Below are 20,000 nucleotides of genomic sequence, written 5' to 3'. Positions count from 1 at the left end.
GAGAGAGAGTGAGAGAGAGAAAGAAAGAGAAAGAGAAAGAAAAGAAATAGAATATAGCAACGTTGTTTTTAACAACGTTGTTTAAGAAGGAAAGACTTAGTGTCTCTTTCTATCCGTTTCTCGTTCCATCGCTTGTTTTTCCAACCTCTGTCGCAACGACGGCGGTCGATCCAGAGCTCGAGGAAGCAAGTGGTAGGGAGGAGGCCGAGGCGCAGGAGGAGCAGCAGCAGCAAGAAGAGGTGGAGGAGGAAGAGGAGGAGAAAGAGGTGGAGGCGGCGGAGGAGGAGGAGGAAGAGGAGGTGGAGGAAGAGGAGGTGGAGGAGAAAGAAGAGGTGATTTCTACGTTCGAACGAGGAAGATCGTGCTTCGTGCATCTCCGCTGCGGATCTCACGATGACGGATGGCTGTACGACGTGCGTTCTTCCCTCCTTTGAAACACGACTGACCAGCGACGGGGACGAACGGAACCACTTCTCTGTACCTTGATACGATCTCGGTGGGTGCGTTTTCATATATATACGATATATATATTATATATACATAGATACATATATATATATATGTATATATATATATATGTACACATATACAAAGAACATGTATATAAAGAATCACAGACTATTCTGCATATGTGTATGTACTTATGTATATGTATATGTTGAAACACTGTTTACTTATAATCCATCAATGATTAGATATTCGTTTAGCTCTTTCTCTCTTTCTCTCTCTCTCTCTCTCTCTCTCTCTCTCTCTCTTTCTCTCTTTCTCTTTCTCTCTCTCTTCCTTTTTCTTTCTATATAAAAAATTGATCTGAATAAACATTGCGGAATCTCTAAAGTAAAAGAAATAATCATGATGTAATTGGTAATACTCATATATCGAGAGTCCTACTCTCTGACAGAGCAAACCGTAATAAATATCGATCAGATATCGTGCGACAAGCGAAAAGTGGACCGACCAACCAAGCCACGTCATATCGTTTTCCATCTAACTGAGATATTAACTCGTGTCGATGATTTCACGTGAAATACTAAATACCAATCTAGACGGAAAGATATAAATGATTAGTATGCCGGGGCACCGCTTGTTGAATAAATGATTTAATTAATGAAAAAAAAAAAGAAAAACAATGAAAAAAAAACAAAGAAGAAAAAAATATATATATATATTATATAATATATTATAATATATATATATGTATATATATATATATATATATATATATATATATCGATCATGTTTTACGTGAAAACGCGAGAAATCTGATTTCTTATCGTCTTACTTTCGATCAGTCCCAAGCCGCGCGAGTCATTTTGTCGACGTCCATGTCCAAAAGTTTACTACACATCACCGACAGTACTGGTGTGACCTGGTTCCTGGAGCACTCGATCTGGATACGAAAAAAAAAGGTTTAAAAAGAAAAAAAAGGTGTGTTTTGCGAGCGATACCTACTCGTTGGCCCGTTTGGTAATGGCAATATCTACATTGCCGTAAATGAAAACGTTCTTCGATTTTTATCGTCGACTCGACTCGTCGGTATTCCATTCTATTTCTTTTTTTCAATGTTTTTGAAGATGGAAGAGTGATTACGAGTCGTCGAGAAAGAATCGTTCTTCGATAACGAGTGAAGTCTTGAAACGAGACTTGCCATCGTTTCAAATATACGTATCTACCTCTTTTTCTGTTTCATTTTTCCTTCTCTTTCTCTCTCTCTCTCTCTCTCTCTCTCTCCCTCTCTTTCTCTATTTCTTCCTTGTTCCGTTGCAAACACTCTTCCACTCTAACGGTGCAGTTGCAACGGCAAAGGTACATTGTGTCTTGGTTCCTTGGTCCATAGTCCTGGTAATTGTCCTGTCTTGATGCAATATGTTGTATCTGAAAAAAAAGATGTTGTATCTGAAAAAAAAAAGAAGAAAAGAAGAGATTTTTTTTTAAGAGTTCCGTAGAATTAATTCCTTTTTTTTTTATATATAATTACTCATTTAACATGACAGCACATAGGACTTATTCCTTGCCTTGTTTTTAACACATTACCGATATAATAAAATTAACTTGACTGAAAATCACATACTATAACAATAATATTCATTAATGTTATATATATATATATATATATATATATATATGTATATATTTATATTTATATCAGATATTATATTTATGAACTTTAAATAATAAAAAAAAAATTATCCTTTTACCAAATAATAATAATAAATAATCAATATAATAGAGTTAACCTGATTATGCATCATGCACCATAAAAATGATATTTATTAATTATTATTGTATTCATAATTATATTCTGTAAACGCGATTATTAATTCCCCCTTCCTATCCTAGGAATGTCTAAGTAATTTTTTTCAACTAAAATTTGATTTGTTCTTTGATTTCGTTATATAATATATAGTAAAAATACCGTACAATATCAATTAATTTTTTGTTAGAGTCATCTCCAAGCATTTCTCTTTCGTATAAGTCCAATAAATTTAATCAAATTCCTGCCGTTATCGTAAGAGGGTATACTAAACAGAGATATAAAATTAATAGTTAAGGGTTCTACAAAATGCATATCATGTGGAAAGAGTTCGAGAACTTCTAAACGTTTAAGAAACCCTCTTTTATAATAAAGAACGCAATAATAAACATTTTAAGACGTCACTGAACAATAATAATATATTACCAACATAGTAAAATTAAATAACTGTACATTAATTATTTTTATAAACACAATAATAATTATTAATTTTATATTCTACAGTAACAAATATAATAATAAATATATTAAGATGTCATTGAACGATAATAATATATTACTAATATAGTAAAATTAAATTAACTGGACATTAATTATTATTATATAAAACAATAATAATTATTAATTATATATTCTATAATAACGAACACAATAATAAACATATTAAGATGTAATTGAACAATAATAATACATTACCTATATAGTAAAGTTTTAACTTGATTGAACATCAATTATTATTGTAAACACAATAATCAACATATTAACATACTAACGAACAACATTAATACATTATCAATATAAAGTTAACTCTATCTCATAGATTATTATACACAAAATAATAATAAACAAACAATAATAACAAACAAACAAATAATAATACATTAACGATATAATAAAGTTAATTTGATTGAACATCAAGTGTTGTTATAAATATAACAATTATTATTAATTATATATTCTATAATAATGAATATATTCTAAATAATAATAATAATAATATACATATACATACATATACATATATATATATATATATATATATATATAAAATTAAATATTAGATTGATAAGCTTAAATAATAATAAACTTTGGTTAACAAGGTGTCAATAATTATGAAAAGGTAGAATGAGTACTACCCTGACATAATCGTTTGTACGATTTAAAATTCTCATCCCTCTATGTTCCATAGGCAGAATCCAATTAAAATTTCAATCTATCGTCGACATCGTTCCCCGAACGAGAGAGATTGAGCTCTTTCGACGGGTGCTCAATTTTAGCGTTTTATTTACCAACGGTTTAGAGAGGGCGGACTAAAATCAGCGTCGTCTACGTGCGACCGTTCGCCCGATCAATTTGAGAGCCATTTCGTTGTAATACGCTACTGCCGCCGTTTTATCGCCACGAAAGAGCCGAACGATTATCGGTGATCCAAGAAATGTGAGATTGAACTCGATGCCGTACTACTACGTTTTTCCTTTTTTGTTTGTTTTTTATTTTTTTATTTTTTCGTTTTCTGGCGGTCTTTTTATTTTATTCTTTTTTTTTCTTTTTTTAGATTTTTACGTTTCTATTTCGTTCGCATATTTTCTCTTTCACATCGTTTTTCTCTTTTTTCTTTTCTTCTTTTTCTATGATATCCAATCAAAATCAACGTTCATCATCAGTTTTGTTGATATACGTCGAAAAAAAGAAATATATTATCTGAAACGTATAACGAGTCTGTGGCATTTGTACTTGTATTTTAATTCTATCATTATTTACTTCGTTATAATTATTTCTTACAAATTTGATGGGCCTGTGATGCACGTACATACATTTATCCCTTTTTTTCTATGGACGTATCGTTATGTCAGAATGATTTTGTATTATTGATTATGCGCGATTATTGTCACATGTTCGTTCTCCATAATGGATTTGTTCACAGCACCAAAAATCTTATCTTTAAAACATAGAGAATATATTGTTTGCACGCAATGGTATTGGATTTCTATAAACTGTTCTATCTTTCAACAGATTGAATGACGTGACGTTTTAAGCTCACAGTTTTTATTTAAAATGTTTTTAATATTTCTATTAGTAACATTTAGAGAATTAAAAGTATAGTTTCTGATAAGGATGAAGTCTAATGTAAAATGTATAACAATGAATTTCCTTGTTTTTTTTTTCTCTTTTATTTATAATGTAAAAAAAAAGTTACAGGAAAATATTGTGTTAAACCATAAGTAATGTTGGAATTTTCCATAAAATATACCACTGTTTCTTAATGTTGTTTATTTAGATGTAAAATACTGGTTACTATAAAATTTTATTTAAGAATATTAATTATCTCATTAGTATAATACTTTAACAATATAATTTATATAACATTTTGTAATAAAATGATATATATATATATATATGTATGTTTATTAATATAATTTTATACATTGCATATATATATATATATATATATATATATATATATATATACAAGTAATCTGTATTTTATATCTAAAGTTTTTATTACAAGATATTAATGATATAATTTATATAATATTTTGTAATAAAATTATAAAAATATATAAAATACTAATTAACTGTATAATATTATAAATAGTAATATTATAATATTAATATTATGTTTAATATTTAAATTGACGAATAAGTAATATTGTAATTCTTAATAAAAAATATTAATTATAAACAATTAGTTAACAAAAGTATTATTTATATAGATTAAAAAACACTAGAAAGTTTGATATTATTTATTTATTAGCCAATACAATCTTGTACTATTTTATATATAAATGTATGTATGTATGTAATAATATATATATATATATATTAATAATAAATGTATGTATGTAATAATATATATATATATATATATATATATATATAATAAATATATATATATATAATAAATATATATATATATATATATATAATAAATATATATATATAATAAATATATATATATATATATATATATATACTAATTATTGAACATTTCGACATTATTATCAAGATTAATAAATATATTATTACATTACATATTATATATTAAATATATACATAGATTATTAATGATAAATTAATTTGATGATTAAGTGGTTATCAATAATTTCTATATCTATAAGCGATTTACTTTTTTTGTCGATGAACATTTATCGTCAGAAAACATTTATCACAATTTGCATTAAAAAAAAGGTCCGATTATTTGAATCATTTAAGATCAAAGGAAACTTTTAAGGAAATCATTATTTAAGTTTTCTCTCTGTTCGAACTTCGACGGCTTCTTTTTTAATTGCTCCCATTAACGAGTCCTTCCTTTCTCCTTAACGAAAGTGCGCGCTCTTCCATCATTATAGGTATAATATACGGTACCCCTTTTTCTTTCTTTTTTCGTGCAGATACACATACACGTTTGCGCATAATTATATGAAACGCGTCGACTGTTGCATAAACGTAATGAGGGTTGAATTCCAAAAAAAAGTTAAAACGTTCGAGTGGACACACACACACACATACTTTAATGTTGGGCTCGAACTCTCGATGAGAGAATTTCACAAATGTGCCAGCATTTTGATTGACGTCACGATGAAACTCGAAAATGTCATTAAATGAACGAAAAACAGGAAGGACATTTGTTATACGCTAAGTTGTTGATTGTTGTTTCTTTCCTTCTCTCTCGCTTTTTTTCATTCTCTCTTTTTCTTGTTTTTTTTTTTTTTTTTTTTAAGTTAACGCTAACACAGATCGTTTTGTATAGCGATCAGTTTTATTATTCCATCCCTAGGAATCGATATATATCTCCATGTTGGAGACAATAGCAAGCGAGAAACGACAACGTCGTGGACGTCATTAGCACGATCATCGAAAGTGACGTAAATCTAGCACGAAAGGAAACTAAGAGAAATAAATAAGGTGCGGGGGGGGTAGGAGGGAAAGAGGAAGGTAAGGGGACAAAAGAATCTCGTTCGGTAGGATTACAAGAACACGCGGCTTGTTCTTTCATTATGATTATGTCATCGGACAAGAAAAAAAGAGAGAGGGAGAGAGAGAGAGAGAGAGAGAGAGAGAGAGAGAGAGAGAGAGAGAGAGAGAGAGGAAAGAGAAAAAGAGAGAGAGAGAAAGAAAGAGAGAGAGAGATCAGATTGTTAAATGAGATTTACTGATATTTGTTGTTTACTGATACGCAGACAACAAATCATTATTACTATCGTTATTGTTTCAACAGATTTTTTCATTTTACTCGTACTCTGTTTGTTTGTTTTTTATTTATTTTTTTTTTGTTCAACAAATTCCCGTTTGATAACAAATTAAATTCTTGTCGCTTTGTTAAAAAAAAAATGAAGGGATAGTTTGTGCTTGTTACTGGAATTTCGTACGACGAAATAATTATACGATAACTTGGTATACTTACATATTTAATGAAAACTCGTTTCCTATCACGTGCTGACTTCCAGTTGTTGTGCATGAAATTCCTATGATGTCTACGACGATGGAGAAACGGTCGTATACTTTCCAGGCGCACGCAAGAATTATATTTACGTAGGCGAGCTTGCCATTCTCTACTACTACTACTACTACTACTATTACTACTACGACTACTGCTATTACTGTTACTGCTAGTACTACTACTACTACTATTATTATTACCATTACTACTACTACTATTAGTATTATTCCAAACAATTTCTCCTTGTCCCGTGAATGACATTGATAACACTCATGGCATTGATAACACTATTCATTATTAGTTAGATTATTATTTCTGAAAATAAATAAAAATAAAAAGATTAAAAAGTTCGTATTAACTTCATAGTATTTCAAAATATTGTTAAATATAACATGTTCAATATGTCTGTTACGTTATATATTTTTTTGTTTCTTCTTTTTTTTTTTGTACATTTACAGTGGGCGTGCGGGGGTGACTGGAGTGATGGGATGGGGCCAGAGCCCCATGGAGTTCGGGTAGACCCGTCTCCGGCCCAGCTCCCCAGCCCCCTCCGCCATAAATATCGCCACTGCTCCTGCCAACGACGCAGAGGGCCACCACGATCGCGATGGAGGCCTCTAGTAATCAACAACAACAACAAAAAGAGAAGGAGTCACGTGTTCACAGGCCTTATGCCTTCGATAAGGTGTGTACTTTTTTATACTCATTAATCAAATGCAAACGAATTAACGCTAACATCTAATAAGCTTTCGTTTCGTGACACTTACTCTTTTTTTTTCATCGTCGTATAAACATAAGTATTGTACTTGTTTTTCGATTATGAAGCACGAAATGCAGGAAGATTTTCTTTTTTTTCTTTTTATAAAAAGTTGATTGTAAAAGGAAAAGAAAGAAAAATAGATTGATCAAGCCGATAACTCAATAGATGGAGGGGCTGGTGCGGGAGATGCAAGACTCTCAAAACGGGGTACCCGTGCGCAGCCAAAAACAATTTCTCACCTCGATCCCCTCAGCGTTCATGGGTGAGTGCCATCGATACCTGCGTTGTGGCATAAACGTAAGCGGCCATCACGGCCAGGAGAGTACAGTAGACTGCCTGCGTGTTGCAGGTTACGACCTCGTCGAGTGGCTTATGGATCGGCTTTCCATCGAGGAATCAGGTACGAATGTCTTTGGACCGTTCAAATGTGGATGTGTATGCAGATTATCCTGATGTCTCGAAGGGTGTCCTGCGACTCTCAAACTCGTTCCAAAGCTAATTAATTGCTTCGATTTCATTCCATATTTACTATTCTTATTATTATTATTAATATTATCATTATTATTATTATTATTATTATTATTATTATTATTATTATTATTATTATTATTATTATTATTATTATTATTATTATTATTATTTATTCTTTTTTGTTTCTTTTTTCAAATTTTAAATTGAATCGGTAAACCCTCACAAATTTGTCTTTGTTTTATATATATATATATATATATATAAAAGAAATTTAAAGTGAACGATATAAAAATAATTTTATTTGTTGATAAGTAATTGCAAATTAATGCTTTACATCCGTCTAATGTCTTACATTTGTCTGTTTAACTTCGCTTACTTGCTTATAGAATCCTTTCAATGTGAATTCCTGAATGAAATGCTTCCCTCCCCTCTCCTCTGCGAAGCAAGCTCGTTTCTGTTCCTTTTTTTTTTTTTATTTCTTTTTACTCTTTTTTGTTTTTTTTTTTCCTACAAAGTATAAAACTGAGAAAAGTATAATAAAACGAATAGAGTTACTTTAGAACGAGAAAACACGCTTCAAACGCGGCATGAATTCCTCATAGATATACGTATATACGCTTTGAAAATGATTGCCAGTGCAGTATGAGAGAATTCCATCCTATGCATATAACATATTACTTACGTCCACTATGTAATGTAGAAACGTCTCATGTTGCGTAAGCGTTGCACGTAACTAGCTGAAGTTTGTAGTATGCCGAGTTTAAGTCATTTTCTCAGGTATGAAAGTGCATTGTTATGTTGACAGTAGAGGCGCTCCATATTGCTAATCAACTATGCCTGTACGGCTACTTCTTCCCGGTGAACGACTCCAAGATGCTTACTGTAAAGGATGATAGCTCGCTATATAGATTTCAGGTATATTTGCGATACAATTCAGTATTAAAAAAAAGAAATTGCAAAAAATAATTTGAGGAAAATAAAACGATTGAAAAAAAAAAATAAATAAAGAAGACGACGATTACCTGATTGGTTAATCGGTCTAACGAGTTTTTTTTTTCCTTTTTTTTTCTTTTTTTGTTTTTGGTCTCTTCATTTTTCAAAAACCATCTCACAGTCACCGTATTATTGGCCGTGGCAACATAGAACCCCTGACAACGTGGAATACGCTATTTATCTTGCTAAACGAACATTACGGAACAAACAACGCCATGCTCTTGAAGATTACGAGATCGTACGTAAAATTTTATCATCGAATCGTATCCATTTTGTTCTTCTTTATTCAAAATTTTGTTACGTCTCTCTTTCTCTTTCTTTCTCTTTCTCTCTCTCCTTCTCTCTTTCTCTTTCTCTCTCTGTCTCTCTCTCTCTTTCTCTCTCTCTCTCTCTTTCTATGTAGGAAGCTTTAAACAGTCTACGGAAGAACCTGCAAAATAAATGGGATATCATACAACTACAGGCTGAAGAACAGGTGAATAAACTATACGGTTAAAAAAGAAAAAAAGCAAAGAAGAAAAGAAAAGAAGAAAAAAAAATATTTTCTTTTTCCTTTTTCTTTCTTTTTTCTTTTTTTTCTTTTTTTTCAATTGAAAAGATAGATACTCTAAATATTGATATCTTTTACTTGGAAAATACGATGGAGTCTGTATTATTCGAGAATCGATCGAACATATTATACTTTCAAATATTCGTAGTGTTCTCGATTGAAGCTTTGAAAATGAAATGATTTTTGTCGGGCTCAATAAAATTTTTTCAATTACCATGTAAAGTTTAACAATAGGAGGGACCATCATTCGATTGATATATTTACTTGACTCAGGAATTTGTTAAATGTTAAAAGTAATTAGATTTCTATATAAATATAAGTATAATACAGGTTCTAAATAGAGTATCGCTTTATGCAAAGAAGCATCTGACTCCTTGAAATGGTGGTAAATTTGTGGCCTCAGGTACGATTAGCTAAAGACCGGAAGAAGGGGGATAAGATAGTAAGCGATTCACAGGAAAGAGCATTTTGGAGAGTTTACCGGCCACCGCCGGGTTGTCTTAGTAGTCTTGAAGTAGTTCCAGGACCAACACGTTTTCGTCCAGGATTTCCACGGCCTCCACCACGTAAACGCACCGTCGCTGAGTTACAACGAGAGGTGATAATAATAATATATTAATATATATATATATTTTTTTTATTAATAATTTCTTACTACTAATAAAAAGAAACAATTTGTATTAAATAAGATTCTTCTTTTTTTTTTTTTAATACCTCTTTAACAACGATTTTGGTTATTGTATATGAAATAATCGATATATAATTTCTTAGCAAATTATTTAATATTTTTAAAAATTTATTAATTGCATCGAGCGGTTATATCTCACGAAATAAGAAAAAAAAAGAAGGAAAAAATGTATAAATTTAAGATTTATCAATTTTTAATTAACAATAAGAGAAAGGTTCTATGATTATATATTGCATTTAATATATCACTAATGAATTGGTAATTTTTTCCTCATATTAACGTTATTCCTCACATAGGTGGACTTTCTTCGAAGCAGTTTAACACGCACGAGAATAAAGGTTTCAGCTGCTATAGAAAATTTGAAGTCGTACTTTGAAACTTATGTGGAATACGACCCAATGTTCGTACATCCGCAACCTTCCAATCCTTGGATTACCGATGACAGTACATTCTGGCAGTTGAATAATCCACTGTTAGTAAACGGATTATTATTTTTTTTTATCGAACGTTATATTTGATAACACGATTACAATTTTTTTTTTACGTTTAAACAAAATAACAAAGAAAATTAATCGATCGTTAATTAAACGTTTCTTCAGAGTGGAAATTCCTACGGAAAAACGTGTAAAACGATGGGCATTATCGATGGAAGAACTCATGTCTGATCCAACAGGTGACGAATCTTCCTGATCGCCATATGATAATGGCGATTTATTATCTCGTATAAATATATGTCAAAAATGATAATACATATGTTTTCTTTTTCTTTTCGGCATTTCTCAGGCTTGCTAGAATTCACGAATTACCTGAGAAAAGAATACAGTCATGAGAATATTCGATTTTGGGTAGCCGTTAAAGATTTGAGACACAGTTATCAAGCTCAAATAACGGAAAAGGTCAACGAAATTTTCAAGTACGTTCGTTACACTATCATTACATATATAAAAATCAAAATCTAAGTTCTATAATAAATTTAATACGTTTATGAAAGATGTGAAAAATTGCCTGAAGAAAAAAATTGATTAGTTTTTTCTTTTCTTTTTTAATAATAAAATGTCATTCATCATTCTGTCTAAGAGAGGACGCGAGATAAAGGAGGAGGAAAGAAAAAAAGAAAAGAAAAAAAAAGATCGATTTGTACCAGATAAGTACGAATGTTCTTCTTGTATTTGTTATAACAGAGAATTCCTGGCGCCGGGTGCTCCTTGCGAGATCAACATCGATGGAAAGACAATGGAAAAGGTCCATCAAGAAATGAAAAATCCCAGCAGATTTACCTTCGATTCAGCTGCCGAGCACGTATATACTCTACTTTTGAAGAAGGATTGCTACCCCAGATTTATTCGCTCGGATCAATATCGAAATCTTTTAGCAGCCGGCATACAGCCACTGCAAAAGAAAAGGTGCAATATTTTTTTTCTTCTTTTTCTTTGTTTTTTCTTTCTCTCTTTTCTTTTTTCTTTTTTTTTTTTTTGTTATCTTAAGTGAAGAAATTGAAATAGCAATTTGAAGAGTTCACGTCTCGGTTGGACGAGTTTGTTGATTGTAAGGAATACGAACGTATCTATCTAAACTATAGAACCGTTGTTTTCACAGATTTTTCAGCTTCGGTGGTCAAGCAAAAAAGAAAATGGCGTCTAGCGTGAGTACAACGACGAGCACGTTGCAACAACAACAACAGCACGGTGGCAATATTGGAACCAGTGGAGGTGGTGGTGGTACTGGTGGTGGTGGTACTAGAAGAAGAGGAAGCGATCGAAGCATCTCGGGATCAGCTCACGAGCTTGCCGTTTGTGGAGTACGTGAAATAAGTTCTACGCCAAGAGTGTCGCATTCTCATAGCCAATCAAATCTCACCGATATTCCATACAGGTACGGCGGACACGTTCGTATAATGATTATTTCAAAATGATATCCTTCATATTATTCAAAGAAATCTTCCTGATAACTCTGAAGAACACACGAATAGCTGGATTTTTTCTTTTTTTTTGTTTGTTTCTTTTTTATTTATTTATTTTGTTTTAATTATTTATCATTTCTTCTTATTCGTTTTCTCTTTAACATTAGAACCAATTTTATGAATCATTAAGATATTGTTAATGATTAAATATATACGAATAATAATAATAATAATAATAATAATAATAATAATAATAATAATAATAATAATAATAATAATAATAATTACTTGTAATAAATAATATGCAGCATACATGCACAATTACTATTTTATTAATATATATGTATATATTTATATATATATTATTAATATATATGTATATTTTTTGGTTTGGTGGACATTTTCAAAATCAATTTTAGTTCTTCAAATCGAAACTTATAAATTTTGTAAGGGCATCTTATTTTTAGAAAAAAAAAGGAACAACTTTTATTGGAAACATTCTTTTATCTAGTCTTTACTTTCTATGATATTTAACATTGTTTAATCCAAAAATTTACATTATTTTAAATAACAAGATAATCTGCGTAAACAATGAGAATTTAAAGCAACACGAACATTTTTGAATATTTTCTAAAATAATATTTTTTTTTATAAGATCACTATATTTCTATCTGCTCTAAGTTCCTTTTTTGTCTGAACAATGTTAAATATTGTAAAAATTTAAATTGCATAAATTATAAATTTTTATATAAATAAGAAAATAAAAAAATATCTCGAGATGATCTTGAAACGATCTTAGAAATGTTCACCGAATCAGAAAGAAACAAACGCCATTACAATTAGCATAATCAAAATGAAGCAACTTTTCTTTTTTAACTTTTTTTTCTAAATGCTTTGTTTTCGACACATGTATCTTTTTTAGACGTTTCAATTTAAAAGAACTCTTTATTGGTATAATCTCAATATCTTATAATTTCATTATATAATAAATACAATTTTATTATTATTATTATTATTGTTATTATTACAAATATAACAATATCAAAATGACGTACGGTCCTAATGTTAAAAAGAGAGAGAGAGAGAGAGAGATAGAGAGAGAGGGAGAGGGAGGGAGGTAGAGAGAGAGAGAGAGAGAGAGAGAAAGAAAGAAAAAAAATGAAGAAAAAAAATCGGGATCAATCTTTTAATACAACATTTAATGTTTCTTTAATTCTCGTATCTTCGTGCGTTGTGTCCATTTCACAGAAACCCTTCCAAATCCTCGTACACATTGGGCTAAACCAATAAACTCCATAACTTAAGCGTGCACATTTTCTTTCCTTATCGACTATATGTATCAACTGCGTGGCTTGAAAAAGTCCCGAAATAATCTCGGTGATCGCGTTCGAAGTACGTTATTGTTGAGCAGTCACGAAGAAAAAAGAACATAGGATAGCTTTTATCGGTGCGGTATTTTCAGGGGTGATCTGGCGCGACTCCTAAAGATCCCTACGAGGCCTAGTCCACATAGTATTCAGTAAGTCCCCAGAACGTACATAGAATACGTGGAAAATCAATCAGTCAATCCATTTGTCACGTCATTGTTTTTAATCACGACCTTTTTTCTTCTTCTTCTTCTTCTTCTTCTATTTTCTTTTTTATTCTTTTCTTTTTTTCTTACGAGTTATTCTCTTTTCCTCTTCACTTGTTATATGAAACAAACTATCAAGGAAGGGGATGATTTTGGAATAATTAATGATGTATTTATATTTTTATAAAAATAAAAGTGAATAATAATATCATTCTTACAATCGTAAAAAAAAAAAAAATACATATACATATGTACATACGTACATACGTATATAATACGTATATAATATACGTAGATAAAAAATAAAAAGAAAAATAATGTATTCCTCTTATTATTGTGCTCTTCAGTGTTTTCTTTTTTTTTTAACATATATCTTCGCACTTCTATACTTCTCTTTAAAATCTCATTTGCGTGCACGTACATACATATATACATGCATATGTACATACATACAACATACATACGTACATATGTGTGAATCCAATATTGCGTAATCCCGAAAAAACCTATGTGAAGCTTAACGTGAGTGTTAAAGAATGATTATATTTATATTTTATCATTGTATTCTGAATCTTTTTTCTTATGTCTATAAAAAGTTGTTTGGTATTTTAGTTGTATCGTTATTTAATATTGATGTATGCTTTTACAAAGCTTCTCTTATTATGTGTATACTAATTATTATGTATCTTTTTCATTGCTAATAATACTCCTTCCCCGACCCATTCCCACTACTGGATTCCATTGAAACAGACTTTAATTGTACGGTTATTTACGAAGAAAAATATCTGTTATTAAAGATCATATTGATTGATCTGTTATTAAAAATTATTATAGATCATATTGTCTTCTTATATAAATTTTGATAAGAACTTGATAAGAAACTTATACTTTTTTTTCCTATTATCTCGAGTGTCATCGAGATAATATATGCGTATGATTACAAATCGATAATTCACCATGAATGCAGATATTTGCACGAGTAACCGCACGTGTCTATTCCTCTTTCTCTCTCTCTCTCTCTTTATATGTATATATATATATATATATATATATATATATATATATATATATATACAAAGAGAAAGAGAGAGAGAAAGAGAAATAAATAATATATATGTACATATATATATGTGTGTGTATAATATATTTCGATAAATTGGCAAGCGTCGATAATTGTCTAATTAATTATTATGTCATTGTTAAGTCGAAATATTCTCTACGTATAATATTACATTATATTCTGTGTATGCCTGCAAACAAGCACGTCAATTGGATTTACCTTTGATCTAAATTTTTCGTTGTGCCTCATTTAACGTTGATGAATTTCACCCTCGCAATCTAGCCGCTCTCCCAACCCCATTATCCGTCAAAACAAATACACATCAATTAATATTTAAATTGATAACCCATCGAATCTCAAGATCGACCCTTTCAAATTTTATTATATATATATATATATTTTATTATATATATATATATATATATATATATATATATATATATATATATATAAATCTGCTACATTTCGAATTTCTCGCCTAATTTACGAAGCCGCATGTATGTACATATATATATAATACGTACTTAAGATAAACGTTAGAATTATTAAATATTTCACAAAGATCTATACTTCTGTCCTTTCCTTTTTTTCTTTCTTATTCTAAAATATTATAGATTTATTTATGTCAAATTGTGACATTAATATTATAGATTTGAGAAAGATTACGATCGATTATTATATATAAATAACTAATAATTGTTTATCCTACATACGTACGTACATACATATATATATATATATATACATACATTTTATATATATATATATGTATATATATATATAATTATCATTAATGAAAATATTATTGCTTGGTGATTGGAGAGAAACAAAAGACGAGAAAAGTAAAGTAAAAAGAATGAAAGAAAAAAAGAAAAAAAGAGAAAAAGAAAAAAGATAATCGCGAGGTATCGTTGGCGAGATAAAAAGTGGAGACTAAAGCATATGTAATAAAGTTCGTGTTGTCAGGGATGCTGGCGCCACGGAGGCGACAGTTCGCCCTATGGACGACGTTTGCCCTTGGGACGCGATCCCAGGGCCAAGTACAGATGCCGGCCAGGATGCAGCACCGTTTGGAACGAGCCCGTGGCCTGACACGTCTACGGATCCCTGGGAATACGGGAACGACGTAACCAAAACGTCGATACATTTCATCGACGTGGCTCGTCCATCTCGAAAGAATTCCTCTCAGCTCGACTCCTGCAGTTCCTCTTCCGATGTCAGTCTGGCTATTGCGGAGGTCTCCGACAGGTTGAGAAAATCCTGCAGCCTTCAGCACAGTTCTGTCCCGACTGCTATGATGGAACGGCATGGTATTGGTTCTGGATCGGGCGGACATACCATCACCAGAAATTATTCCACTGGCTCGACCAGCAACAGAGTTAAACTCTCGGATATAGGTGCGTTTAAATCTATATTTCATTAGTTCTTTGTTCTTTTCTTTTTTATAGTTCTACAGTTCTTAATTAAATATGATGAGCTAAAATTGTTATCTATCAATTAATAAAAAATTATTATTTTTTTATACATAAATTATATATAAATAATTAACCCTCTGTAACTGAAATCTTTGTTATGTTTACAAAAAAGAAATAATATAATATGAAAATTATAATATTATTTATATTATTATTATTGTAATTATAATATATATATAGTATTTATATTAGTATAACTTATATTCAAAAATTATTCAATACTTCTGATGTAAAATTACAATTCATTTTGTGGGAATACAATGAATCAAACTTAAAAATCTATATGCAATAATTATTATAGTATATTATTTATATTAGTATAATTATACTGTACTAATTATAATTTATACTTAAAAAAGCATGATTAATTTCTGATATGAAGTAACAATTCATTACGTACCGATACAATGAAATAAAACTTAAAAAATACAAATACATGTATAAGTGTATAATTTCAAAGTTACATAATATTACAAATGGTTAAAAAGAAAAACACAAATTTTTTTATTCCATGGACTAATTATATTATTCAATAGAAATTAATTCCAATTAGTATGTTCTAAGAGAAATATTATCACAAAGGTTTCAACTTTAGGATTATTTCAATGATTAGATGTCTCTGAACTTATACTATCGATACATCATTAGTCAGATTACATTTAAATTAGTTCAGAGATTATTTAAAGTTTACAAATCAGTACAATTATAAAGGTTTCCTTTCTCCAATATCAATTTAATTGTGATAGATTAGTATAGGTCGTATACACATTTTTGTCATTATTTCAATGTTTAGAGATGTTTCTGAACTTATACGGGTACATCATTAGTTGAATTACATTTAAATTAGTTCAGAAAAATTTCTGAAAGTTTACAAATGATTATAATTTTGAAGGTCCCTTTTCTCTGTTATTAAATTTAATTGGTATTAGTAAAGATTGTACATACGTTTTCTTCATTATTTCAATAATTAGATGTTTCTAAACTTATACTTTGGATATGTCATTAGTCGAATTACAATTAAATTAGTTCAGAGAAATTATCGAAAGTTTACAGATGATTATAACGTTGAAGTTTCTTATCTACGTTATCATATTATTATAAATTAATGAATTGTTATTAATTATTATAAATTAGTACAGATTGTAGAAACGTTTTTGTCATAACAGGTCGCCCATTGGTCACCTCGTGCAACTTACCGTCGCCTCTAGAATCATTCGAATATAGTCACGCAGCTGGCGAGAAGTTCGAGGCGATAATTTGTCAAACAACGATCGAAGAACCAGAAACATCAACGACGTTAGATACAACGCAACAAATGGATAAAGTTGTTACAATAGAAGAAACGAAAAAAACTCTGAGAAGGTCATCAGCGAAAGCACCATTGATAAGTATCAGTGCGATCGTCGGCGACTTGCCAAGTGATTTTGAGGTAGTTGGAACAACAACTGGCGACGACATTTGTCCGCCAACAAGAGAAACTAAAATGGAAATTGAACTGTTCGAAGATAAAAACGTAGAAGAAACAGAACCAGAAAGGGTACAGGAAAAAGAAAAGGAAGAAAAAGATGAGATAAAAGAAGAAGAAGAAGAAGAAGAAACAAAAGGAAAAGAAGAAGAAGAAAGAGAAGAAGATGAAGAAAGAGGAGGAGAAGAAGAGCCGTTGGAAAAGGAAGATGACAAAATAACGAAGGAAGCTTGTATCGAAACACAAAAGAATGAATCTACTGAAGAGGCTCAGGTTGTTCCTGTTTGGGAGCCGGACACCCAACAGGAAGACCAAATGGCACCAACGGCCATTGCAACCACCAGTACCGTGCCCACTCGGGATAAGCGTGACAATAATGTTAACGAAGTGTGCCCGTGGGAGGATGAGTAAGTAACATTAACCTTAGCCTTATTTACCTTGCTTTTTCTTACCGATAAAATTTCCACATTTTTATCCAACCTCGATCATATTGAACAAGTATTGGAACACAATAGTGTTCCATATAAATAAATATGACGAACTCCTTTGAATCTTGTTCCATTCTTCCTTAACTCTTTCACCTCACCTTTCGCCTCACCGACATACATGTCTCTCTGATATCTTTCTCTCTTTCTCTCTTTCTTACTCTTCTTTCTTCTTTCTTCTTCTTTTTTTTTTTCCTTGTGTTCTCGCATTTTTTCTGCACCCCTTTGTAGGTATAATTTCTCGTAGAGGCGTAGAATCGAAGACTCCGAAATGGAAGATGAGACGCGTTATAGTTGAAGGTAGGACGATTTTTATTCACGTTTCTATAATTTTGTGATGTTATTTTATACTTTTCTTTCGTTTCTATTGTTCTTTTCTTTTTATCTCGTTTAAGATTTTAATTCTTACACCGAACCATTTGTTCCATATTTTTTTCTTTTTTCTTTCTTTTTCGGTTTTTATTTATTATTTTTTTTTCTTTCTTTTTCTTTTTTTTCCTTCTTTTTTGTTTTGTTCTCTTTTTGTTTTGTTTTGTTTTATTTGATTTGTTATTATCATTGTCGGTAATTCACCGAGCTGGTTGACTTCTATCATCGTTTCCACGAACGTAATTGGGCTCTGTCCGAGAATGCTTTTTGTACTAAGGTTAACCGTCTGTTTCAGGGAGAACTGTAGAGTGGATACGACCTATGTAAAAACGTATGCGACATTAGGTTATTTATAACTTGGTGTTAACGCTCTATGATATTGCATTTTACACTTAAAACACCCATTCGTAAATTTCGATTACCATTATTCTCAAACTAATCCGATGATCTCGAGTGCATGAGCTATCGTGGGTTTTACGATTTAACTGTGTCATTTTTAAAATCGTATTGGTGTTGTTGGTTGAAAGTGAACAGAGAAAAAGTTTAAGATCGATTAATAATCGATGAGTGCACCGTCGATAATGAAGATTCGTGATCTTCTTAATATGTATACAAGAATATAAAATTATGCTCGATCTACGAATATATAAATACGACTGATATGAACGATCATTAAGAAATATTTCTTTTCCTTTATGGATTTAAAGATATAAAATACAAAATGATCTATGGCCTAAAAAAAAATTTCTTTATCTATACCAACATTTGTCGACTGAGCCATTACGGCCATTTATTATCGCCATTTTTTTTTCTTTTCTTTCTTAATATAAGATGAGATGTGTTAATTAATTTTCATTTTTTTTGCTTTCTACTTAATGTTATTAAAACTATTTAATATTAACGAAAACGCGTTGTTATACATAAAGCGTATTAAAGTACATATCTAGATTATAATAAATATGTGGTAGTGGTGCGTAGTACAACCATATTTCTGTGTCGAATAAAAAAAAAAAAAAGAAAAGAAAAGAAAAAATATTAATCGAAGATATTTACTACGATATCGTTCGTTAAGCGTTTAAAGTAAAATAATAGATGATATTTGAAAGAAAAAAAAAATAAAATTCCATATCGAAACTTATTCGATATTTAATATACCGAACAAATTTGATTTTAATTTTTGTCCATCATAAACATGACCTTTGGATGCCAGTCAATAATGAGCCCCTTGACTGCACGCAAAGATCATGAATTTTGTCATTAATTTATTATTAATTTATATAGATAAATTATATAATTTCAAAACTTTCCAAATAGCGATGCTAAAAATAAATCTTAATCTTTTTTACATTAAATATTATTTCGTTCGATCAATTTGATCCAACATAATTATATATGATCATTTCCTATCCGATTTTCTAATTTGTCGTTGAAATAAAAAAAAAAAACAAAAGAAAGAAAAAAAGATCAAACAAAAAGCTAACGACGTCAACGTAAACGTATCTCTTATAATTCGTGT

At 30.3% G+C, this 20,000-nt stretch overlaps 1 protein-coding gene across 7 annotated transcripts in view; it reads left to right on the top strand.

Moving 5' to 3' along the window:
• The window catches only part of LOC118441223 (uncharacterized), a 22,838-nt gene that overhangs the window by 1,417 nt on the left and 1,421 nt on the right, over positions 1 to 20,000 (top strand). Inside the window, exons 1-17 of one of the 7 annotated variants that reach the window (XR_014982707.1) lie at positions 1 to 496; positions 7,154 to 7,380; positions 7,621 to 7,855; positions 8,732 to 8,841; positions 9,041 to 9,157; positions 9,323 to 9,394; positions 9,873 to 10,067; positions 10,454 to 10,629; positions 10,757 to 10,830; positions 10,941 to 11,070; positions 11,339 to 11,560; positions 11,754 to 12,029; positions 13,520 to 13,576; positions 15,657 to 16,087; positions 17,332 to 18,037; positions 18,347 to 18,415; positions 18,780 to 20,000. The exon at positions 1 to 496 is cut by the window's left edge and continues 1,417 nt beyond it; the exon at positions 18,780 to 20,000 is cut by the window's right edge and continues 1,421 nt beyond it. Coding sequence is in view for 6 of the 7 variants with exons in the window: in XM_085660157.1 (XP_085516283.1) it covers positions 7,303 to 7,380; positions 7,621 to 7,855; positions 8,732 to 8,841; positions 9,041 to 9,157; positions 9,323 to 9,394; positions 9,873 to 10,067; positions 10,454 to 10,629; positions 10,757 to 10,830; positions 10,941 to 11,070; positions 11,339 to 11,560; positions 11,754 to 12,029; positions 13,520 to 13,576; positions 15,657 to 16,087; positions 17,332 to 18,037; positions 18,363 to 18,415; positions 18,780 to 18,811 (2,964 nt within the window). In the remaining variant the exon portion in view is untranslated. Of the gene's footprint in view, positions 501 to 7,153; positions 7,381 to 7,620; positions 7,856 to 8,731; positions 8,842 to 9,040; positions 9,158 to 9,322; positions 9,395 to 9,872; positions 10,068 to 10,453; positions 10,630 to 10,756; positions 10,831 to 10,940; positions 11,071 to 11,338; positions 11,561 to 11,753; positions 12,030 to 13,519; positions 13,577 to 15,656; positions 16,088 to 17,331; positions 18,038 to 18,346; positions 18,416 to 18,779 lie in introns of all 7 variants that reach the window. The other 6 variants (XM_085660156.1, XM_085660155.1, XM_085660157.1 and 3 more) reach the window with 6 other exon arrangements.

Source organism: Vespa mandarinia, chromosome 11 (genome assembly GCF_050613455.1).
Source record: "Vespa mandarinia isolate Hongniang chromosome 11, ASM5061345v1, whole genome shotgun sequence".
NCBI classification, from domain to species: Eukaryota; Metazoa; Arthropoda; class Insecta; order Hymenoptera; family Vespidae; genus Vespa; species Vespa mandarinia.
Note: the sequence above shows the minus strand (reverse complement) of the source record. Positions and strands in the feature narration are given on the sequence as shown.